The following is a 26,563-nucleotide window of genomic DNA, read 5'->3' as shown; positions in this document are numbered from 1 at the left end:
AATGACAATTGTGTCGCTGCATAAGAGCTGTCGGTGAGAGTCCCCCTTGGTGGGGTCCCTGGTGAGGCAGTGCTTGATAGCTTTAGGAATACTGAAGGGAGTGAGTGAGCGCTCTCGCAGAGTTGGAAAGTGGATGGAGCCGATGGAAGTAGATAGTTTGGTTATAATTTAAGTGGATTTTGACAGCGGATCTCGGGCTTTAGTCCGACGGCGTTTCCTACTGGATCATAAAGCGTTCACGTTTGGAAAACATATTGTTATCTACTAGAAACATAAGCTGGCATGCGCTAAAATGGAAACCAAACCTTTCTTTTCTCTAGGTGAGTTTCACTCTTGGAAATATGGTTTCTATTATCTTAACGTTACTGTCATGCACGGGTTTGAGACATGTATTAGTTTTTGCTCAGAAATGCTTAACGAAACGAAACGAAACACAGCATGTTTACGCTCACATGTCTATGCGCTCCTAAAACAAGTTTAACTTAAAATATATATATATATATATATATATATATATATATATATATATATATATATATATATACACACACACACACACACACACAATTTTTATTTATTTATTACTTTGTAGGCGTTAGCTAGTCAAGAAATGTAAATAATAACCAAGCCAGAAAATTAGGAATCATTAATAATAGCCTATTATTAGTTTATATCTAGGCTATGTTGCAATTATCACATTATCTTCAATGTATCAAGACCAATTAAACTGTGTGACGAATTAATTAATTAATTGCAGACTTGTTGATAAACGCAATCAAACAGTGCTAATGTTCTTCAATTGTGCGCTGTCACATTTATCTCTCCAAAGGGGTCGTTGTGTGTAACCTTGTGCTAATAAAGCTAGACGCAGTGCAACGAATAGAACAGAACGGAATTTTTTTATTTTTTATTTACGTTCTTTTTAACTTAACACGTCGTCTTAAAAAACGCCGCACTTTTGCGCGAGACGCTGAAAAACCAGCAAGACGCGGCACAACGCCAAAAACATCCGTCTAGCGCATGTTTACATAGAAAAACCACCGCGTTCGAATTGAACGGCCCCTAAGCGCGAAACAACGTCAGGACACTTGGAGTTTTCTGAGCCACTTCAAAGGGTGGTACACCGAGCTATGGATGACTGAGATTTGGAGACTTTACTAGAGCTCTTGGATTTATCGGGGTCTTTCTCATTCGCTTGGTCATTATGTGCTGTGTTCATAGTGAATTATAAAGTGTGAAATAGCACTTTTCTTACATAAACTCCGTTCACACCACATCAGCCTCTGTCAAATTAACCTGAATTCAGCTTGGTTACAAAATCAATGACTGGCAATGCTGAGAAATAATATAGCCTACTGTAATAGTTGCCCACGAAATTTGTAAATTCATAACTTATGTTATGTGATGGTACAGATGGTAAGACATTGTGTAGACTGGCCACAGTTTTGACACTGCCACTTATTTTATTTTCTCAACCACTTTACTGGAATTTTAAAGACTGCTCTCTGTAGGTCACTGGAGACCACAGTCTTACCCTGGAGCTTCCCAAGTCCATGAGCATTTATAAGAAATAGAGGGTCCCATTGTAAGAGGGTCCATCCGTGGTGGTTGTCAGGGGGGTGCACGGGACCACCCCAATAAAACAGAACCAGTTTGGTTTATGGCGGAGAAGTTTTGTGTTTCTGAGGAGGTGATTGGTCCTTTGTGAATGTCTGCAGCTGTCAGTTTTATAAGAGTGGCTTTCAAAGGATAGTTAATTGCTTAAAGTGACAGCGTCTCACAGACACCCTCCAGCCACTGTCTGTCTCCAAATAAAAAGCAGTGATGACCCTTTCTAGACAGGGAACACAGAGAAGACCACACTGCACTTGTGAAAGTTCACTTGAAGTGTCAGGTGACACACACTCACACACACACACACTGGAGGGGGAGTGTGTGTTTAGGTCTTCTCTTGTTCCACTATTGTACAAGCTGTTGCAGTTTAAGCATCAGCTCTGAAAACCTTTTGAGAAGGATGAGAAAGATAGCTCAAGGGACACGCATAGGTGTCTTGGAGTGGCTTAAAAAGCTTTCCTGTTAATCATTTGCTCCATGCACTGTATATGAACGATTTCTTGATAAAGGCAACTCTGCACCTTGTACTATGGACCTGGCTGTTTTGATGCATACATTTAGAGTAAGGAAAGTGTTAGTATACTATGTACAGTGGTGTTTCAAATGTCTGAGACCACATTTAAATTCCAGGAATTTCTATTTAATTTATAGGATTTTGAAAAATGTAAAACAATGAAACATGCCGGAATATAGAAAATAAATATTTAAGATTCTGCACTATTTATAGGTCACTAATAAAATGTAGGCAAATGTGTGATGGTGATCTTAAGCACAGATGGTCAGATTTCCTTGCTTCCATTGAAGCACACATGATGCTGTGGAACATTGTCAAATCAGGCTGGGATAACATGGATCATCAGGTTTTGCACAAACTTGTGGAGTTCATGCTTGCTCAAGTGCATGATGTCAAGCAAAAGGGGGACACACCAAATACTAAGAAATTCTGAAATTCATGTAAACTTTTTCAATTATGCTTTTTACTGAAATTGTTATGCTAATAAAATAATTTATTATAAAAAAATCTAATAAAGTAAAAAAGAATGCAAAGTAGAAACATTGCCACTAGTGGTCTTTTGGACCTAATACACTAAATATGTACATATTTTGTGAGTGTGACTGTGAGTGTGAGTGTGTGTGTGTGTGTGTGTGTGTGTGTGTATGTGTGAGCGTGTATTTATCACTTTGTGGGGACCAAATGTCCCCATAAGGATAGTAAAACCCGAAATGTTTGACCTTGTGGGGACATTTTGTCGGTCCCCATGAGGAAAACAGCTTATAAATCATACTAAATTATGTTTTTTGAAAATGTAAAAATGCAGAAAGTTTTCTGTGAGGGTTAGGTTTAGGGGTAGGGTTAGGTTTAGGGGATAGAATATAGAGTTTGTACAGTATAAAAACCATTATGTCTATGGAAAGTCCCCATAAAACATGGAAACACAACATGTGTGTGTGTGTGTGTGTGTGTGTGTGTGTGTGTGTGCATTGGGTTACTTTCTAATTCATACTGTTTGGCAACTAATGGAATATGTTTTATTTTTTCTTTGAAGTCTTCAAGGCAACATTTCAGAAAAATTCCAAATACTGGCCATTAACAACTTGTTTTGGAGCTTGACCTTATGCATGATAATTCAGTTTAAGTTAATGGATTTGGAGAATCTAAAGAATTTAAAACAGAGGCTTCCATCTCCACTTTCCATCTTTATGGCAGTATAAGTTCCATGTCATTTAGAGTATGGAGAGTGTGTTTGTGAGTGTTTGTAGCCAGACTGAAGACTCCTCTGACCATCCAATGCTGCATTTTGTCTAGACTCAGGTCATCACCAGTGTAATGACCTAATATGTTTAAGTCTGTGTCTGTCCTTGTTTTTGAGGTATGCAACAGACAATTTAATGAGAGGGCCAGCTGTCTAATTACCAGGTGCAAACTTATGAGGTCAGCTTCTTCACTGGACATGACAGACACTTAACTAATATTTGAAAACTGACCTCTGCCTTTACCACCACAGCTACCTAAGCTCTATATATCTCTCATAGTATTCATTAGTATTCTTTTTATTGCCTTTATTCAGGTAATCAACAATTGCTGTGTTATATCTGTACAGTAGGGCTGGGTAAAAATACAGATTTTCCAATGATTTATGATCTTCATTTGAATGATCCCATATTGATTCTTAGGGCCTTTTCACACAATATGGTTGGAGCATATGTTTCCAAACCTGGTGCGTTTTCTCCCTTAGTTCGGTTTGTTTTGGCATATATGAACACATACCCCCCATTTCTAGAGAGGAAATCTGCCGCAGCCATCTGCACCCCAGGCCTGTGGACCACCTTGAACTTAAAAGGCTGGAGGCTAGATACCAACGGGTGATCCTTCATGCGATGGAGCCAATGGAGCAGGGTGTGATCCAAACAGAGGGTGAAAGTACTCCCCAACCGGTGGGTGGAAGTGGAAGCCCGGAACCATCATCGCCAAAGTCACAGGGAGTGCCTCTATCTGCGGTTTTAGGAGGTTGAGGTAGTAAATCAGACACGCTCCAACTCTATCCATTCATTTCACCTCATAATCGATTTCCCCGACTTGGGTCCTTGCCACTTGGCGAGTAATATAGAGATCGATGTCTCATCTCAATTTTCCTGTAGGATGTCAAACACACTACGCAGTTGGAACCCATACAATAATAGAATGGAAATAATTCTAAACCTCCATGGAGGCTTGCAGAATCACTCGAAATGCAAATAATAGGGGCTCAAGCCATTTGTCCTAAATTCGAGTGTCTTTGTTCACAAACTTATGAATCATATTCTTATGGTCTGATTCAATCGTTCAACCAAGCCATCAGTTTGGGGATGATATTGCTGGTCCGAATCAATTTAATCCCTAATAATTTGTATAGTTTGCATAGTGTACGTGACATAAACTTTGTGCCCTGATCAGTGAGGATTTCTTTCGGAATCCCCACTCAGGAGATGATTCTGAATAGTGCCTCTGCAATACTTCTGGATATCACATTGCGTAATCCACCAGAACCAACACAAAGCTTTGCGAGCATGCCATCCATTCAAAAGGCCAGACGAGGTCCATACCAATTATTTAAAAGGACATCGTTCAATGGAAGGGGGCGCAATGGCGCTCTTGGGTGGCCGGCGGATTAACCAGCTAACATTCACTGCATGCCGCACACCAAATGTGAACATCACCGCGAATGCCTGGCCAATAGAAACTGAAATTGTGTTTTTAGATGGTTTAGTGTTTTTTTTCCTGCCCTAAGTGACAAGCCATCAGATTAGAGCGGTGAGTGCCTTTCTACGCTGCGCTCACTCAGACCGTTCAGCGCCACTTGCTTAACCCAGAATGTTCTTTGTGATATGCTGGTTCGAGAATCTGTGAAATAAGCAATAGATCTAAGGTCATGGTTTTCAAATATTGTTTTAATGAAGTTGCAAACGTTATAGGCCCTGCATAAATGCACAGTCAAAGTTAAGAAAGAGGAGAGAGAAGAAATTGAAAGGGAGTGTAGAGAGATTCTGAGAGTTATCAAAGATTATTTTTGGAATCTTAAGCAGCACATTGCAAGAAAGCACGAGGATGTGCTTTGCAAACATAGTGCAGCAAAAGGTGAGATAGTAGGTTACATACCATTTGATAACAAATTAATAGATAAGTAGGTAGTAAGGTATCTTGTTGTTATGCATTCATATCAATGCAGCTAGAAGTAAGCAATAGCCTACAAACAACTGTAATATGAATAGTTAGCCTATTGAAAGGTTGCTTATTTAGGCAACGTTAAAATTAGACTACAAAAGCTATAACAACACTTATTTTTTTATTATTTTGAAAACTGACCCGCGTAATTTGGCATAGTATTTAGATTGTATCCAATAAATTGTACGCTAATGTAATGTATGCAAATTTGTTCTTTACAGAAAAAAATGCAACCAGTCAAAAGGAGATAAAGAATTGTTTTCCTCACCGGCATCCCCAGTTCTCTGTGTCAAGCGCACAGAAGAAATAATTAGATTTTTATTAAACAATTAGCATTTTTTTTACAATAGGTGAACAAGAGGGTATGCGTCATTTTGCTAGCATTGCCCAGCCCGACTATACCACACCATGTTACAGCACAGTACGTGATAATCTGATGCCAAATACTCTCAGCTAGATGGAAGGCAGACTTAGAGAGCTGTTGCAGTTAGGAGATGGCTTTGTGCTTACTTTAGACATTTGGGCAAACAGAAGAGGATACAGCTTTCTGGGTGTTGTGGCAAGTTTTCTTTATGAACAGATGAACTGTTATCTTCAACTGTAATTGAGACATTTATTAAAGACATTTAATAAAAATGTATTACAGGACCTGGGTAGCTCAGCGAGTAAATATGGTGATTATCACACCTGGAGTTTGAATCCCAGGGCGTGCTGAGTGACTCCAGCCAGGTCTCCCAAGCAACCAAATTGGCCAGGTTGCTAGGGACGGTACAGTCATAAAAGGTAACCTCCTCGTGGTCACTATAATGTGGTTTGCTATCGGTGAGGCGTGTGGTAAGTTGTATGTGGATGCAGCGGTGATTGCCGCGAAGCCTCCACACGTGCTATGTTTCCGCGGTAATGCACTCAACAAGCCACATGATAAGATGCGCAGATTGATGGTTTCAGACGCGGAGGCAACTGGGATTTGTCCTCCACCACCCGGATTGAGGGGAGTCACTACGCTACCATGAGGACTTAGTGTGTATTGGAATTTGGGCACTCCAAATTAGGGAGAAAAACGAGAGAAAATAAAAAAAATAAATGTATTACAAACAGAAAAAGTATACTACAGATAAATTTCACGTTGGAGGGGGATTTGAACAAACTTTGTTTTACCGGTGAGCGGTACATGAGTGTACTATTCGCTTGGGCTGTGACAACTGGGATTTGTCCTCTGCCACCCAAATTGAGGCGAGTCACAATGCCACCATGAGGACTTAGTGTGAATTGGGAATTGGGCATTCCAAATTGGGGAGAAAAATGGGAGAAAAATACAATTTATTACAAACAGAAACAAGTATACTACAGAGAAATTTCACGTCGGAGCAGGATTTGAGTGAACTTTTTTTACCGTTGAGCGTGAGCGGTACATGAGTGTACTATTCGCTTGGGCTATGAGCGATTGAGTGGAGCGCATGCGCATAGAGCAGAATATTGAGCGGTGAGTCACACCACTACGCTTCACTCACATGCTCTGATAAGAGTGCAATATCTGGCTGGAGGCGTTGACCATCAATCACTTTCACTTTTCTAAGGCATGCCTAAGAGTCTTGTCTTGCTTCTACTCCAGAGGGAAATCCCCTGCAGGGAAGCTGAGACTTCCACCACCCTTATGTCCTCCAGACTTGGAGCTGACATAGATGGCCCTGGCACCTCATCCCAAGCCAACGAATCACACACCACACACTGATACACTTTGTTGCAGGACCCATCCACACACATTCCCCTTAATAATGTAGTAAATGTCAATTTGTACCCAAGATTAGTGGATGTGTGAGGCGGGGACTAACCGCAGCCTCGACACTATATTTTGTACCCGAAATTTAATAATGTCACTGTAACGTAGTTCAATGGAAAGGAGGAGGCGAGAACCGGCTTGACGATATAAATCATATTTTAATGAGAAACTCAAAAGACAACATAAACACACATGACGGACATGTCCGCTAACGATCTCTCTCTCCCGCACGGCCCTCTGCAGTCAGCCTTTAAACCTCACGGAGGCATAATTAGCCTAATACGGGACCGGTGTGTAGTATCACGACCCGGCCCCGCCCTCCGCCCTGCCACAGTCACTACAGAATAATTTTTAATATCCTTGTGCACACACCTTACCTTCACCCGCTGGCCTGTATTCAAAGACTCGGACTGAACCAAGCTTTGGTGAATGGAGGTTTTATTACAACCTGAATCCACCCATGCTTGGTATGTACCCCCCTTTATACTCACTGGTATCCAGTACACTCCTGCTCGATCAGGGTTATCAGGGATCCAGACAAATGTCTCCACCTCCATTGCTGGGCATCGGTCCTGAAAGTGCCCTGGCTCCCACAGCTCCAGTAGACTGGCCCAGACTTCACACCCGTGGATTCACCCACCTGTGGGAGAGAGTGGAGAGGGTTAGGAAAAACTGGAGTGTTGAAAGGTCCACATGACCGGGGAACCGGTTTTGGGGTCTTAATTCCCTGTTTAAGGATGAGGAGAAGGAGAGGGGGAAGGAGGAGAGAGAGAGAGAGAGAGAGAGAGAGAGAGAGAGAGAAGAGGGCTCGCTGGCCCCCAGATATTCTGCCAAATGGTCCTCAGCCAGCTGGATTGCCTCCGTCAGCGATCCTGGGTGGTGGCAATGGACCAACTCTGCCGTTCATTTTGGTAAGCGGCCAACGAACTGCTCCAGTACTATGAGGTTGATGACAGCTTCGGTGTTGCGATCCTTAACAGCAGCCACCTCCAACAGGCATCGTAGAGCTGTTGGGCAAAGGCAAACGGGTGACCACATTTACTGTTGACAGCGTACGGAAGCACTGCCGGTGTCAGGAGTATGGCAAGATAGCCCACTTTAGATCTGCATACTCCAGGATGTTAGCGACTGTAAGTTGTTGGGCCGCGAGCTAGGCTTCTCCAGACAGCAAGGGCAGCAATCAGACTGCCCACTGGGTGTTAGCCAGCCCCATGCTTCAGCCACCGGCTCAAAGAACTCGTTGAAGGCCTCTGGATTGTCCTGTGGCCCCATCTTTGTGAGTGTAATGTGGGTCGGGGTCATGGCTGCAGTCAGGGTTGCGGATGGAGTACTCCCCAGGGCCATCTGCAATACCTGTCGGTCCTCCACCTGGGCATGGAGCAGGACCTGGAAACGCTGCTCCTGCTCTGCACATAAGTCCAGGAGTGCTTGATGTTGGGTCTGGTGGATGCCGGCAAGATAAATTTGGCGAGGACCCCATGACTTTGTTTTCTTCCTCCTAATCCTGGGTTTTGGCACCACTGTGACAGATCACCTCTCTTTGAAGGAGGAAGCAGGAGCCAGATAAATAATTCTCTTCAGGACTTCATTCTCTAAGTCTCTTTATTCACAATTGTAACACAAACGGGTCTCAACATAAATGCACACACAAACAGCTTTGTGTGTCGCTCTTTCTCTCCCCTCCGGCAGTCTGGGCTGCCCTCTTATCCCTCTCCAGCTCTCACAGTAACACAGAACATCTGTTAGAGATAATTTGCCACAGGTGTAAATCCTTACCATTCTTCCTCTTTCAGCCTTGCTCTCCACAGATGTCTCTCGGCCATGGCCACATCACTACAGCGATAAAAATTATCTCAATATTTATCACGATAAACAAATACACTATATCAATGATAAGCTTTTGAGTAATTTCCATTATTTAGCCTGCGTTCTACATCTAGACGATCAAATACATGTCGCTAAAAATGCAAGCAGTTTGGCTTTCTCAGACTGTATGAAGTTGCTAACGTTAGCTGCCTTGCTAACAATTAGGCTACGCCAGTCACCGCTGTCTGGGTCCGGGTCCGGACCACGGATAGATTCCATTCAGACCGCAAGATGTCATGACGATGGTTGCGCCCTCTCATCATCTTGTAGCATGACAAAACAAAATTGCTGTGTACATCAGATCTGATCTTTCTGTGCTGTATTCTTGAATATATTTCTCGAAAACAAATATTTTTACTGTATAGATTTTTTGTTTCTTCTGCCAATTTAAATAAAAAAAATGTCCAATGTGAAAATGGGAATGTATATCGTGATAAATATTGATATCAAATGATAATCCAATGTCCTTATAAAAACCATGAGAATACCTGATAGGTCTGCAGAGATGAAATCTGTAGGTCAGCACTGTAATTAATAATCAAAACATAGATATAGCTTTTGGTGACTATATTAAATATAATTGCACTTTTTAAATAAAAGAGGTTATTTTAGGATGATCACTTCTCTCTTTTGAATAGTGGTAGAACAGACACAGGTAGGACAGCATAAGCAAATTTTTGACAGATAAAAAACATATTTACGTGGCTTCACTCTTTCTGCGGTTTGTATTTGTGTGTGTGTTTGTGCGAGAGAGAGAAAGAGAGAGAGAGAGAAAGGGAGTGAGGGACCTCTGTGACCATAAGAACAGACACTTTTTAATACAGAAATAAGGCATAAGCAACTAATTAGGATAAAACTTACCATGACGTAAATTTTACAACTCATATCCATCCGAGTGATGCAAAATGGTAATTTTCAGTGCAACCAAAGGACACCTGCATTCTGTGCCATGTGGTGATGTTTTGCATAACCGTGACATAAACAATATTACAAAATGTAAAATGTTTACAGGTATATGATTTTAACTGGTATATTGACCTGTTTCAGTGACATCACTTTTCCCTGCTGACGCCATATTTGTGACCATCAACTAACTATATGAAGCTATATGATTTTAACTGGTATATTGACCTGTTTCAGTGACATCACTTTTCCCTGCTGACGCCATATTTGTGACCATCAACGTGAGGAAACAATGGCTGTGAATGGAAAAACATCCATAAAATGATGGCAAGAAAAAAAAAAAAAAAAAACACTTTTGATCCATGTCAAGTCCCAGGAAAGGTGTATACAGGTCTGAAGACAGCACAGATATTGTTAAACTTTCGCAGACTGTGGCAGGGTGAGCAAGAAACAGACACAGTGGGTGTGGCGTCAAGCCTCGGAGAGCCATTTATTGGAAACAATAATAAACGTAAAAATGTCCAAAAGGGGTAATAAAGTGTCCAAGGGGGAATAGTGTTCATAATAAAGGGGGAATCTGGCATCCTCGCAATGAACAGGGCTCCGTGAAAGGGTGGGGTAGTGTCCATAGGAATGCCCAGGCACGGGCTGGGTTAGTCAGCCGCTCACGCTCCCCTCGAAAGTCTGTTATTGGTCCAGACTTTACTACAGGTTTAGCTGATTTAAGTTTCTGCCTGTAGGTCGGAAGAAGATCAGAGATCAGAGAGTCCCAAAGCCGCTCTAGAGAATATCTTTTAATGTTGTGTAGCAGTGGTCCAGTATATTTCTGTCGCTGGTAGGGTATGTAATGTTCTGTCTGTATTTTGGCATTTTACTGGTTAATAAATTAAAATTGTAATAAAATCACAGATAATAATAATAATTGAGTCAGGGTATTGTTGTTCCGTGTCTGTGATCTGATCAGCCAGCTGTTGCAGTGCTGCATTCACACACGCATGTGGTGGAAACACTTACCAGAATAAATGAGAAACACTCCCACAGTGAGTAGAAGGGCTTACAGTTGATAAAGAGCGCTTCAAAATTAGGACAGCACATCTTCTTTAACATTGTTACATCTGTACACCAACTTTCATTGATGTAAAAACACGTTCCGAATAATTCCCTGTTAACTCCATAATGCCATCCACTCTGAACAGCTGAAAGCCTGGCAGATGTAACGTGCTGTCCGGAATGGCTTCACTCTGCTGCCTTGTGTTCACAGAAATCTGGCTGAGTTTGAAAAGTCCTTGTTTTTGTGGGTGAGGAGATGTAGTTCATCCATTTTGTTAGGGAGAGAGCAGAGATTTGCTAGATGAATACTCTGCAGTGCTGTTCAGAAGCCACGTTGATGGAGCTTGACCAGCGCGCCGGCACGCTTCACTCACCTGCATCTCATAGCGAGCTTGAAAAACATAGCTGTGCCTCTGAATAAACAGAAAACAGTGCCTACTGTTCCTAAAGAGACAGTACATTTATTTTCTGCTTTTCTTTAAGAGACTAATTAAATACTTGTTAATAGAACAAGTTATGGTTGACATGAAATTGGTCATTTAAAAAAAAAGCTAATATGTGACCAAACTTATGAAAAACTTATTTTTCATAATGTATCATGTAGGAAATGTTCCCACTTGCTTCTAAAGCTGTTGAACCTATAAATTTACAATTTAATTAAATCTGATGCAACATTTTCTATGCTTAGAGAAGCATTATTGTATAAATGTGATGTTTTCACAGAAGAAGCTATTATTAGCAACATTAGTTAAGAGAAAATGTATTTCATATGAAAGCAAAATGGACACTATAACTGAAATATTCCCTAATCAATTGGAATTGTATTCAATCGAATAAAAATCTGAATCGAATGGAGTCAAGAGCTTGTGAATCGGAATCAAATTGATTTGGGAAATCTGTATCAATACCGAGTTTATGAGAAGCCTGAGAAGCTGTCTGTTACAATGATTTTATCATGGTCAAGGGGTTTGGCTTATTGCTTTTATAAAATGGCAGCAACAGCATTATTATAACAGACACCAATGTTTAATAAACAATTACATTTTTTATTAATGTTTTTGGAATAAATAGGCTATTTGTTCTGCCAAATATTATCGCTCGTTATCCAAGCTGTAGACTGTTTGCAGTTGTAAACAAAATAGCAATATTGGTGCATTAATATAGAATGTGCGGTCACAGGTTTGCATTTATAGTAATTTTACAAGAGCTTCAAACTCGGCTCGTCCAATTAATTGGGACGTTCCCAATTTTGCAGTTTTATTTTTTGCAATTAATGATTTTAAGCTCCTCTCTTTCTCTGTTTTTAGTAGTTGTATTGTAAACACATATATATATATATATATATATATATATATATATATTTATATATTTTTGTATATGAAATGAAAACAGTGTATTTTACCATGTGTTATCAGATTTCAAAGTCCAGTAGCTACTGTATACCTAAAGTTGATGCGTGTACTTTTTTATGTTAATGTAAGCCATTCGTGGATTGATTTCCCTGAAAATTTTAAACAATGTTTACATGACAACATTGGTTCAACCAATTTTTTTTATATTCGGGATGGCACTACTCAAACTATGTTTTTTTTTTACAATTCTGTTTTAAATTACTTTAAATCCAACTGTTTATATTTTATTTTCCTTTGGATCCATTTAAAATTTGTGTTAATGTTACATCAGCTAAGACTCCATATAAAAAAAATATATGTATATATTTGTTAATATTTTTACTCCCAAAACTCCAGGTATGTTCATTATTTTATCATTATAAATGAAGAATGTCATACAAATTTGCCACTCCGCTATTTAGCAAAATGAGAACAAAATTGCTTTTCTGCTTTTTTACATTCCCAGAAGCAACATTTATTTCTCAGATTTTCCTTAAACTTTTCCCTGTTAAAGAAACACAGAAGAATAGATCATTACAGCAGCCCTGAACTTAATGTCAACAATACTATTTCTGGCCTCTCCACCAGCTCAGTGCTGCACTAGTAATTACACATGTTGATTGTTTAAATGTGCCAGCCCCATTTTGTACCTAATAACTTAATTGACTAATGACTCATGTGCTTTTGCATACCCATTTAAAGCAGAAGGAAACAGTGTATTTTTTCCTCCATATGATTAAGCGCATTAAAACACTGAATCATTATCAAATTTTATTTAATCAGAGGAATATTGCAGTGAAATATTTCTTTAATTATTTAGCTTGACAGTTTTTAATGAAAAAATGGAAATGCAATTTCCACTGTATAAACCTGTGATTGTAGATGTCACTACCCCATAAAATAATGTGTGGCATTGACATATGACACCTTATCGTGAATGTGTAATGTGTGTACATGTGTGTATTTGTATGTACAATGGGTTCTTCCTTAGGCTGACACTCTTTTTTTTCTGGAAGAAAATACATTTAATTAAAATTAGTGGATACTGACCAGATCTCATTCAAACTCTGAAGCCTCTGATAACGTCCCAAATATACATTCAATCAGCAAATGTCCTAGTTTGACTGCAATTGGCCTGCCCAAGTAAACTTATTGCCAGTAGGTCATTAAAGACATTTTTACATTTTGCATTTTGTATAAACTGTTTTGGGGATGTAATGAGGAAGTGTGATTTCCAACATAGTAGTTACTGTATGTCTTGGCGTGTGCCTAGAGCATTAGCGTCTTCCAGATGAAACCCTGTCAGTGCTTTTTAAACATGAGAAGATGGTGTATAGGGGAAGACTAGGGCTAGTTGTCAGAAGTCAAATAACTTTTATTTGTATAGCGCTTTTCACAACACACATCGTTTCAAAGCAGCTTTACAGGAAATCAATTAACCAAAAAAATTTATTAATTAAACTAATACCTAATAATAATGTCTTACAGTGATCATTGTGTAGTTTGATTAAATGTGATTTTAAAACGTGTATATAAATTAAATTATTAAATAATAATTGTATTTAGAACCCCTGTGAGCAAGCTGAAGTGGCAAGGAACACAAAACTACATAAGATGTTGATTAAAGGGGAAAAATAACCTTGGGAGAAACCAGACTCACTTTGGGGGCCAGTTCCCCTCTGGCTAAACAACATGAATATAATGCCAATATTAGTTATTTATGTGCAGTGCAAGTCATGGTTTTAAATTTGTAAATTAAGTAAGCGTTAGGGTCCAGTGTTTTAAAAATATTTTATGAACTTTAAGATTAATGACTAATGTCTTTGAAGTCCATCCTGGACTATATGCAGAAGTTCACATAGATGCATTGTCCTTTGTTAGTTGGCTGATTAAGGCTTTTGTTGGCAATTCAATTATATTCTATGTATTCCATTTCAAGAGTCTAGTCGATCAATAGAAAAGGCTGATGCAGGCAGAGATAAATGATGAAATTGCATCACAATTTAACCTGCAGGTCATTTCAGTGAGGTTTGATGGGGTCCATCCTAAGTCCAAGGTTCAGGCAGTGCCATATGAAGTATCTGATGTCTTACAGTTGGAGTTGGCATCAGTTCATCCTCTAAAATAAAAAAACTGAAGTGATGTCTGTCTAGAATCATCTGTAGTTTGTCGTCATCTCTCAGCGACACATAGCAGTGGAGTCCGACACCAAGCAGGGACGGAGCTGGATCTTGCCGGCTCTGATGAGACATGGAAACAAATAGAATAATATTAGCGTAGATGCCATTCAATTTTATGTAGAGTTACAGATCATGATGGATGTTTCTGGTTCCGTCAGACCTAAATAAAACAGCCTAATTGTGATTTGATGGATAAATTGTGAAAAATGTGTATGCCTAGCTAAATAAATGAGTCTTTAGTCTAGACTTAAACTGAGTGAGTGTGTCTTCATCCCGAACAGTGTTAGGGAGACTATTCCATAGTTTAGGAGACAAGTGCATGAAAAGGATCTACCTCCTTTTGTGGATTTTGATATATTCTTGGAATTATTAACAAGCCAGAATTTTGTGATTATAATGAATGTGATGGAATATAATGTGTTAGAAGGTCACTTAAGTACTGTCGAGCAAGACCATGCAAAGCTTTGTAATTCAAATTGGGCTATTTGGATCATATTTCTTGGTTGTAGTCAGCACACTGGCAGCTGCAATTGAAGTTTATTTGTTGAACTTGCTGAACATCCTCCCAGTAATGCATTACAATAATCTAGTCTTGAGGTCATGAATGCATTAATTAATTTTTCGGCATCAGCAACAGAGAGTGTGTGTCATAATTTTGCTATATTTCTTAGGTGGAAGAATGCCGTTTTACAAACATTGGAAATTAGATCAAAAGACATATTGGTATAAAATATAACACATAAGTTATTTGCTGTAGAAGACTATGGAAAAGTACATCCATAGAGAGTCAAATTACATTTTAGCAGCTTATATTTAGAGGTTTTGGGTCCATTCATTAGTACCTCTGCTAATTTGGAGAATTGTGAAATTTCGTCGTGTTTAGAAGAAATATAAAGTTGGGTATCGTCGGCTAACAGTGGAAACATATTCCACGATTCTTTATAATATCTCCCAGGGGAAGCATATAAGAGGCCCTAAAACTGATCCCTGTAGCACTCCATACTTTGTTTGATTTGACAATTCCTCGTTTACACATACAAAGTGGTAGCGGTCTAATAAATAGGACCTAAACCTGCTAATACAAGTCCACTAATGCCAACATAATTCTCCAGCCTATTGTTGTGATCTATCATGTCAAAGGCAGCAGTAAGATCTAAAAGCACTAGAAGAGAAATGCATCCGCAATCAGATGATAAGAGGAAGTTATTTGTAACTCTAAGTGCAGTCTCTGTACTGTGATGGGGCCTAAATCCTGAATGAAATTGTTCATATATTCCATTTTTCTGTAGAAATTAACATAGTTGAGAGGGCACTACCTTTTCTAGCATTTTCGACATAAATGGTAGATGTGAAATTGGTCTGAAATTAGCCAATTCTCTAGGATAAAGCTGTGTATTCTTAATAAGGGGTTTAATAACTGCCATTTTAAAGTTTCTTGAGATATGTCCTAAGGATAGTCAGGAGTTAATAATATTAAGATGTTTCTGAGATGACTGGGATTACCTCTTTTAAGTGCTTAGTTGGTATTGGATCTAACATACATGTTGTGGCTTTTGATTTTTTTGTTAGCTTTGTTTTGTTTGATAAGTTTTGTTAGCTCTTCACGACCTGTGATAGTGAAGGATTAAAGTTGCGTATGATTGTGGCGATGAATTGGTCCCTCGCTGCTGACGGAAGAAGCTATAGTAAACATGTGGCATGTAATGAAGAAAGAAATAACATAAGTGGATGCCATGACTTACAGCAGTTGTTTGTTATGGTTGTGCTTGAGCGATGAGGGTTTGAGATCGATGTGATTCCTAATCAGCAGATGTTTGAGACTGTAAAAGCGCAGTGTAGAAAACAAATGCATGCAGTCGAGTCGCGAGATGTAGATAAGAGAAAAATAGAAAACACACAGATGAAACAATGAACGTATAAAATAAGAATAAGCAATGCTAAGCAGTATAGCAAGCTACAAACACACGTGCAGGAAGTCACAACATTTTAGTGACTACAGTAGATTTTAACTGAAAGGTTGAATTGTGTTCTCAGGACAGTTATTTCCAAATCAGGTTGGAGAAAGTTTTTTTTTCCTGGGCAGTAACGGTGGAAATGTTCATTCAAGTTTTTTTGTAGCCATGACTTAAAGGTATGTGGCTGTTCATAAATTAACTTGTAAAAAATATATCTAACTTGAGAAATATTCACTTAAGTAAAAAGTGTTCTCCCCTATGGATGTTTGGATGTGGAAGCACAATGTACTGTATATGTGTTTGACTTCTGTACTTGTATGACATAATTTTTCCTCTGCTGTCTTTTGTATCAGAGGAAAGTGGTGGATTACATATAGATTTTCTTTTTCCTCGGGTATGAAAGATAAGACATGGGCTGAATTTTGCTATACATTCTGTTCGGCTCCTTTATGTATGTATGTTTCCTTCCAGACTGATTTAGAAGCCTCTAGGGTAAAGTTGTACTAGAGTTGCACAGTAAAGAATGTTTAGGAACGAATGAACCTTTCACCCTTTGCCCTCATCCAGTCAGATGATTTTCCAAGCCATCAGATATGTCTGATTTAATTGTTTTGTAATGTAATACAGTATCATTACATAATGTAGATGGAATGATATGGTGTTCAATCCTTCGTTTCATTATATTTCATGGTGAAATTACTGTTGGCATGTTTTGTAGGACATATTTGCCATCTTCTGTTTAGACTATCGTTTTTTTTTAATTTTTTTAATTTTTTTTATTTGACTTTATATTCTCTCCGGGTTGTTTACATTGTTGAGTGTGTGATTTGGTACAGCAGGAAGTCATAAGAGAACAATGAGGAGGCGAGGAACAGGATGTCACAGCAATGCGTGTGTGTTTGCCTGGAAGGGGAGCTGTTTACCTGCTGGAGACACATGGCTCTAATCAGCCCCTGTGTATGAGAACATGTGTAAACATACACTAATTAATGCACAACTGTAGGTTGCTTTCATGTTCAGATAAATTGCCATTTGCAATAGAGTGTAACAGTCGGGCTCTGGATGTAAAAATTGCATTCATTTTATCCATAGAGAAATTGCTTTTTAATGATAACGAATGAACATTTCAAGACAGACCTACCATTAGTTCTGGAAGGTCGATTAGATGAAGTGATGATATATGCATCTATAGAAGCAACAAATCAGTATGATTTCAATTATTAAATGTTGAAATGTATTTAAATTCACAGTCAAGAATAACTACCTATAATCCTGAAGAAAGATCCACCAAACAGTTGTTGCACTGCAAATTGCGCCAAAGATGCTTAGCTGTGTCCAGTCACTGAGAACGTAATTAGGAACAACTGCACAGCTTGATATTCATGTGATTGTCTAATCAGCCGATTGTGTGGCAGCAGTGCAATGCATAAAATCATGCCGCTATGGGTCAGGAGCTTCAGGCAATGTACATATCAACCATCAGAATGGGTAAAAAATGTGATCTCACTGATTTTGACCGTGGCATGATTGTTGGTGCCAGAAGGGCAGGTTTGAGTATTTCTGTAACTGCTGATCTCCTGGGATTTTCTTGTCTCTAGACAGTCTCTAGAATTTACTCAGGATGGTGCCAAAAACAAAAAACATCCAGTGAGCGACAGTTCTGCAAACAGAAATGCCTTGCTGATGAGAGAGGTCAACAGAGATTGGCCAGACAAGTTCGAGCTGACAAAAAGTTTACGGTAACTCAGATAACCACTGCACAAAATTGTAGTGAGCAAAATTCCATCTCAGAATGCACAACTTAGATGTGCTACAACAGCAGAAGACCATGTAGGGCACTTTATTAGGACAATAGTATTCCTAATAAAGTGCTCAGTGAGCATATATTTGACTATTTCTCCATAAGCTAAAAATATATTTTTTATATAATTATTTGTAAATCATTTAAAAAAAAATATTTCTAGTTAATTTATGTCATTCCCAATGCTACTCTACATGCAATGCGTAGTTTATGCATAGCGGAAATCTTGACATTGTGTGTTCATAAGTGAGAGAAGCTTGTTCACAGTGGCCTGCGTTCATGTAAGAATTTTTTAGCGCTAAACAACGCAAGTTTTCACATAAAAACGCGCCACTGTGGACTTCTCTCATAGATCTCATGAATGCAAATGGACGTCAATATTGTAACTGAAAAATGAACTATTCCTTAGTATTACTTAGTACATTGTTTCTTTGACCTATTTTGAAGTACGTTTTTGTCTAAAATTAATACATATTTTACGATGTGATTTATGAACAGATTGGTTTGGTTCATGGCTTATAAATAACTATATTGAGGAAAATGAATGGAAACCAAGGCTGTTGAAAAAGTGGGTATTCACTGTTGCACTCTGTAGAATAAATAGGTCTCTTTTGTGTGTGCGTGAATGCATGTACTAATATACATGTGTATGTGTGAGAAATGTAATGTTGCACATATTGTTCTGCTCTGTGTACGTGTCTTTTGGCCTCCCATGTATGATCTGTTGACCCCAGATGCAGGCTGCAGTGCGCACGATAGTGAGTCAGTATATTTAGCAACTGCTGACAGTTTTCTCTTTCCCTTTATCATGTTCCGCATACTTATTTCTGTGATCTTATTAAGGTCACACCCGTCCACCGACGTCAACCGTGAGGCATCACGGCTGGAACCTCTGTACATGGCCTCTTTTCTGTACACCCATTTTTCCCCTTGTTACTGCTCTCCCATTGGCTGCTTATTGTCTCATGAACATATAAATGACATGTTTGCTCTAATAAACATTGAGTAGATTGAATACAGACCGACTGCATGTTGTTCTTTCTACTTCCTTCGCGAAGTCTCCAGAGACTCTGGAGAGACAGAAAGACGGGACAAGGGAATTGGAGATCGCGACTAGATCCAAAATATACCTAACAGTATCCATCTATTCCTGTGCATTATAGAGAAATTATATAAATCATAGAGCTGTCTTTTTGTCTATGTTTAACAGTTTACATTTTAAAAATGCTTCATCGACAAAGCATGCACAGATTAATGGCACTGTAGATGAGGTCTTTTGATTCAAACACAGGCTCACTGTTCCCTTCTAAAAGATTCCCATATGAAGTGCAGTGAGCTACTTAGCTGATTTTAAGACTCTGCTTTTAAGAATAAAAAATGAGAAATTAATAATATTTGTTTTGTTCAAGAGACGGTCAATCTCATGTCATTGCCACAGCTTTTTTCAAACTCGGTTATAGGTGAAGTGTATAATTGTTCGGAAGTAAAAATACTTTCTTTCTTTAGTGTCATCTATAAGTAAACCATTCATATGCTGATTTCCCCTAAAATTGTAAGCATTGTGAGTCTGTGGTGCAATCAAATCATTGCTCTGTTTGTTTGAGGATCCCAACCAGCCTGACACAGCAGCATTTGCTCAGTCAATGCCATTAGTTTGAGATGGGGCTATCTGTTGTTTGGCTGACCAGTGGAAGATTTGTAAAGCTGTTTAAAGAGAGTCATAACTTTGTCTTTGATATTGTTATCCCTATAAAATGGTGATTACTGATGTTGATTTAGTGGCCAACTGTAGTCAAATGCTCTAGGTTGACATGCAAATCATTTACCACATGTATTTAAGTCTGGATGAATCCCTTGCAAACACTTCCTTTTGGTCAAAACAAATTCCCTGCAAACACGATCACATGAATCCAGTTATGAGGAAAGAGTTTAAGAGAGAGAAACAGAGAAAGAAGAAAGTTAAACATGTCAGAGCAAAAACAGAAACCTCAAGCTTGAAATCTACTCCAATATTTCATCAGCCCATTTTTTTTCTGTTCCCTTTACAAAAAGCTTCACTACGATGTTGCGCTGCTAAGCGCTATGGGAAACAGCTTTTGCTGTGAGCCGAGCTGAATAATGTGTGGAACACGTCAATGAACATTGACCGGAATTTATAGCCTCGGCTGATGTAATCATTAGATGCATCTGCGGCCAGGCTATAAATGGATACGTCACCAGGTGTCATCAAAACTCTTTTTTCAGAGCGATTCTGTTTGTGTGTTTCACAAACCCTGTCAAAACTTTCTTTCCTCTGTTAGAAGTTAGAATCAGTTAGGCAGTGTGCAGTGAACGTTGTTCTCTTCTGTTTAGAAAAAGAGAGAATGACTGAAAGCCGCAAACGGTGCGCGTTCCCCTCTTCCGCTCTATAGCTGAAGACGACACACAGTTTTTGTTCTGTTTGTTTGGGGGTAAGAGCACGCTGCTCTCGCGTTGCAGCAGGGTGGGTGCGAGCACTGCGATTTGCTTTAACAGGCAGAGTGCGTCGTGCTCGCCTCGCTTGCTTCCGGGAGTCAGCACTCACGAAAAAAAAAATAAAAAAATCGTTCGTGGGGCTCTTGCATGGATGTGGCTGAGGAGCAAGAGACGGGTTGATCCCTTTCTCTCACTCTCTCCCCAAACCCAGCTGGTCCTTCACACATGATCTCGACGCTTCTTCGGGTCATGAGGTGGATCGCGATTCTCTTCCCGCCTCCGAGCTTTCCGTCCACGATAAAAAAATCTACGGAGGAAATTGCTCGATGTTGTTACTCGTGCGGTTGCCAGATTGGACTGGCCACGTAAAAAGAGACCTCCAAACGCTCCAAATTAGGGGATATATTTTATCTTCCAGTCTAAGAAAGGGAACGCCTCATGGGTCCCTTCCCTTCTTTGATAACCTCCATGAAGAGCTTTTTCGCTCATGGAGAACCCCAAAAAAAAAATTATATAATATATATATATATATATATATATATATATATATATATATATATATATATATATATATATATATATATATATATATATATATATATATATATTTCCTTCCGTGTTCGCATACCCTCGACATCATTATATTTGACTATCGTGGGTGCTGAGGCACGGCGGTATTCAGTGATGCCGCCGGTCGAAGAGACGCTTGCGGGCTATCTCTCGCCGGGCTCGGCATCGTCACTTAGAAGCCCTCTCTCCCTCAAAGCCTTGTAGGACAACCTCCACTTTAGTGGGAAGGGCTTATCAAGCAGCAGGTCAGGCTGGTGCTGCTCTGCACACTATGCTGTTTTACAGGTGTACCAGGCTGACCCCCTGGACGACCTGAGTGTGGGTTCTGCGCTTGACGAGCAAGCCGCAGACCCGCCTCGGTCCTGACTGAAGGGAGGCTCAAAAACAAAGCGTGGCGAGTCGTGCTCCTCCTCCCAGGGATTGGGGACAGTCTCGCCGCCCTCGCCAGCCCCGAAGCAAGACCCACTGACGGTCTTGCACCTAGATTAGGGGGTAGCTCCCCTCGGGACGGGGCGCGTGTTTCACTTCGCCCCTCCCGGTACCCCCTCAAAGCCCCCCATTCCTGCCACCTCTTGGTGTTTCGGGTTGCAGAGGCTTCCATCAAAATTGGGTGTTTTCGCTGTTCCTGCATCTTATTCAACAGGAAGTGTTAAAATATAATACCCATCTCAGAGATCCTGGCAGCGTGGAAACTCCTGCCGGATATACAGTATTCTTTTCTGTGGGTCTTATAAGGGCGTCAGGATTTAATTCACTCGCCGTTTTTCCGTGTTTCAACGGCGTGTTCTCACTACCTTAAACCGGATTTCTTTTTTTGTAAAAAACTCATTCTCCTGGTTAAAGGGGCCATAGTATGTGTTCCCCTTCCAGAGAGAGAGTTAGGTTATTACTCTAAATACTTCCCGTTACCCATGGAGGGTGAGGGGTGGCGTCTGGCTTAGATCTTAAAGCTTGAACTACCCGTGGGTGTTCAAGTCCAAGATGATGCCTGTCAAGACGGTCGTGTCTCAAGCCCTACAACTCGTTTGGCTGGTCACCATCGATCTTATGAAGCACTTCTATACTTCATTTAGAAGTTCTGCCACAACATGGAAAGTTCCTGAGGTTCACTTCCGGGGGCGAAGTCTTCCAGGGTCAGGTTCTTTCTCTCAGCCTAGTCCTTTTTACCCGCACATTCACAATGCATGATGTAGCGCAGGCTCCTTGCGACTCCGGGGCATCTGCATTCTGAATTATGTAGACGACTGGCTGATCCTAGCGCAGATCCAGGAACTGGCAGTTCAGCACAGGGACATCGTCTTAGCTCATCTGTTTCTCTGGGGTTGAGGCTCAACACCAAGAAAAGCGTCCTCTCTCCCACTCAGAACACTGTCTATCGGGGCATCGTATGGAGTTCAATCTCAATGCGGGCACAACTGTCTCCCGCTAGGATTGAGTCCATTTAGATCACCCTGAGCAAAGTCAGGGTAGGTCAAGGTTGCACTGTTATCAGTATCAGTGATTTCCAGGTCTCAGGGCGAATGTGTCCACAGTGATCCCTCTGGACCTTCTGCTCATGAGACAGTTTTTGTTGTGGCCAAAAGCCAGGGGATTCTTCCAAGGGCCAAAACCCCTAGGCTAAATAGGGTTACGCGCCTCAGGATTCGTTCCCTTTCTATGTGGTTCAGACCCCGGTTTTCTGCCTTGGGTCCCACTCTAGGTGCGTCTTGTTGTCGCAGGCTGCTAACGACAGACGCCTCCCTGATGGGCGGGGTAGCGGCCTTAAGTGGTCGTCCAGCTTAAGGGGATAGGAGGGTCGTCAGCTCTGTTGTCACGGTCACTGTCTCGGGTTGATGGCTGTATTTCTGGCCCTGAAATACCTCCTCCTGAGGCTGCCATGTCTTGGTGCGGGTGGACAATACAGCGATAGCCTCTTACATAAATCATCAAGGAGACCCACATTCTTGTCAGCTGTATTTCTGACACGTTGGGTTCTCCTTAGGGCCCAGGGCAAGCTCCTGTCACTCAGATCAGTTATATCCCTGGATGCCCGTATATGGGAGCAGATTTACGGTCCAGACAGAAAATACCAACGGGGAGTTAAGAACTCCACCCTAAGGTAGTAGTTGCCCAGAGTTCGCCAGCAAGGGTTTTTGCCTCTTACTGATAGCACCGCGCTGGCGAACAGGGCTTGGTTCTCGGAGCTAATCTCTTCCCTCGACGGCTCGCCTTTGGCGATGCCGAACAGGAAGGATCTTCTGTCTCAGGCACAGGGCAATATTTCATCCCTGCCCCAAATTGTGGAATTTTTCATGTTTGGCCCCTAAGGGTACCAACTGAGGAACACAGGGCTCTCTCCTGAGGTTATCGAGACCTTTTTAAATGCCAGGCTTTTTCCACTTGGAAAAAGTTTGGGTGAGATCTTAGGGCAGAAGAGGACCACTTCGCCTCTATGAATAGCGCAATGTCTCCTCTACTTCTCCCTGAAATCACCCAGCCTCCTTGGGTCTGGACGTTAAGACACATACATGACCCAGAATGCGTCTATGCGTTTCTTTCCCCGGTTTCTCTGCTCCCAGGAGTCTTGGCAATGTTCACAAGGGTCTTGCCTCCTATTAATGGCGCTGCGCTGGCTGAACAGGATATGGTTCTCTGAGTTAATATCTCTCCTCAACGGCTCGCCTTGGGCGATTCTGAACAGGTAGGACCTTCTTTCTCAGGCTCGGGGGACATATTCATCCCCGGCCCGAATTGTGAAACCTTTCATGCTTGGCCCCTGTAGGGTACCAACTGAGGTTCACAGGGCTTTCTCCTGAAGTTATCGAGACCATTGCAAGTGCTAGGGCTCCCTCCCTTGGAACTAATCTGGGTAGATTTTACAGGGCAGAAGAGGACCTCTTCGCCTCTGTTGACAGCGCAATGTCTCCTCTACTTCTCCCCGAGTCACCCAGTCCCCCCCCCCCTCGGGGGTGCTGATCGTGGTGGCGCATACATGGCACAAATGCGCCTGCATGCGTTTCCTTCTAATAAGTTCAATTACAGAACCAGCTAACTGCCAGTTTGCTTCAGTTCTGGATTTACGGTGGAAAGAACTGTCAGCGGGCACTTGCCTCGCCACTGCCAGGTTCTATTTGGCTTCCACTTCGGTTTGCCACGCCTTGGTGGGCGGGGTGCCCCCTAAGAGGCATCCTTGCTAGGACCTCTTCATAGGGTAAGACCCCCCTTTTTAAAACCTCTAGAGTCAGCGTTTGGTAGACTTCTGACTCTCAAGATGGTTTTTCTTATGGCAATTATGTCTCTGAGGAGACTTGGGTACCTACAGGCTCTGTCTCTCTTGCCGGCCTGTTTTGAGTTGCCCCAGGTAGGACCAAAAGCATTCTTTGCAGCCTCACCCTGACTACCTGCCCAAGGTGCCTTTCGCGACCCTTGGCCGGTTATTCTCTAAGCCTTCTGCTCCCTGCCGTTTGTAACGCCGGAGCAGCTAAGACTTCTCAGACTTTGTCCAGTCTGTACCCGTCAGAATTATGTCCACCGCATTTGCTAGTGGCGTAAAATCAGGGCAGCAATTCTTCATTTGGAAGCCGTGACTGGGTGGCAGTCACGTCCTGACATACTATGTCACTTTGGGTGAGGGACATTACTGCCCGGGCCTACGAGGCGCGCGATCAAGCTTCGCCAGTAGGTTTTAGGGCGCACTCTACCAGAGGGCTCTCCTCCTCTAAAGCCTTTGCTAGAGGTCCCCCTCTGCAGCAAGTTTGTGGTGCGGCAGGTTGGTCCTCTCCGCTCACATTCATCAGTTTTTATGACAGGTTTGTGTTGCGATAGGGTTCTCTTCACACACATTCATCGAACTTTATGGGTTAGATGCTTTGCTACTCCGGGCTCTTATGCCCTTGAGTCGACATCTGAAGCTCATGCCTGAACAAGTTTGTGATGTGGCAGGCTGGTCCTCTCCGCTCACATTCATCAGTTTTTATGACAGGTTTGTGTTGCGATAGGGTTCTCTTCGCACACATTCATCGAATTTTATGGGTTAGATGCTTTGCTACTCCGGGCTCTTATGCCCTTGAGTCGACATCTGAAGCTCATGTCTGAGACCTCTCGCGTTTTTGTGAGTACACTGCACAACTGTAGGGGTCCGGACAGCCCCAAGTGCGGCAGCGTGGGTATTGCGTTCCCCGTAGCGCTTAGCAGCGCAACATCGTAGTGAAGCTTTTTGTAAAGGGAACGTCTCGGGTTACATTTGTAACCCTTGTTCCCTGAAAAAAGCGGAACGAGATGTTGCGCTGCTTTGCCGCACTGGGGCGTCCCAGGACTGCTCTTCAAAAAGAAGTATCTGACGACACCTGGTGACGTATCCATTTATAGCCTGGCCTCAGGTGCATCTAATGATTACATCAGCCGAGGCTATAAATTCCGGTCAATGTTCATTGACGTGTTCCACACATTATTCATCTCGGCTCACAGCAAAAGCTGTTCCCCGTAGCGCTTAGCAGCGCAACATCTCGTTCCGCTTTTTTCAGGGAACAATGGTTACACGTGTACCAGAGACGTTTCGCATGGAGTTTTTATGGCAGATGGAACAAATATCACCATCCTGTCCATTAATCTCTCCACTTATCTACACCACCTTGTCTCTCAATAATAATGGTTAAATTTAAACTATGTGGAAAAACACTATAGAGGGGCTTTTATTAATTGACATCATTAATACAAAACATCCAATTCACTCTTTCCACCTCCTATATTTGCACATCCGTGCTTAAAATAACAAGCACACATGTATATACATGCACACATGTGTGCACGATAATAAAGTGGTGGTTCTCTAGATATGCAATAGTATTGTTACAGGATGTGCCATCCTTCTATTATTGCTCTGTTTGCTTCGGCAGTGATATGTAAAATATGAGCTATATATCCCCAGCGTTTGACACATTAACTGTTTGACACATTTAATTTAGAAAGTATGTTGGCTACACCAAAAAGTACATTTTAGAAAATATTTGGCTGACTTACAATCATAATATCAATTATGTAGTGGGGAAGAATTATTTTGGAATGCGTAATTTTCCAAAGGATTAAAAGAGAATAAAAAGGTTTGGAAACAGTGATTTGGAAATATTTCCTTTGAGTTCCTCAGAGGATGTTATAATTATTTAATATGAAATAGGGGTGTATTTATAATGTAATTTTTTTTATGATGATCCAGCCAGATCTGACTGAGAGAATGAAGGAACGTTAGGTGGTAAAGTTGAATCTGAGGTCAGGAGTTCATCATTGATTCTACTGCTGTGATCATTTCATTCATACAAAA

At 41.1% G+C, this 26,563-nt stretch overlaps 1 protein-coding gene across 2 annotated transcripts in view; it reads left to right on the top strand.

Moving 5' to 3' along the window:
• Window positions 1–117: 117 nt before the first annotated feature.
• The window catches only part of rxrab (retinoid x receptor, alpha b), a 106,912-nt gene continuing 80,466 nt past the window's right edge, over window positions 118–26,563 (top strand). For both annotated transcript variants that reach the window (XM_052108318.1, XM_052108310.1), the window contains exon 1: window positions 118–320. In XM_052108318.1, the coding sequence (XP_051964278.1) occupies window positions 293–320 (28 nt within the window). In that variant the 5' untranslated portion in view covers window positions 118–292. The remainder of the gene's footprint in view (window positions 321–26,563) is intronic.

The sequence above is a fragment of the Xyrauchen texanus genome, chromosome 3, assembly GCF_025860055.1.
Source record: "Xyrauchen texanus isolate HMW12.3.18 chromosome 3, RBS_HiC_50CHRs, whole genome shotgun sequence".
Lineage (NCBI taxonomy): Eukaryota > Metazoa > Chordata > Actinopteri > Cypriniformes > Catostomidae > Xyrauchen > Xyrauchen texanus.
The sequence above is the reverse complement of the archived record's forward strand: the minus strand, read 5'-3'. Positions and strand labels throughout refer to the sequence as shown.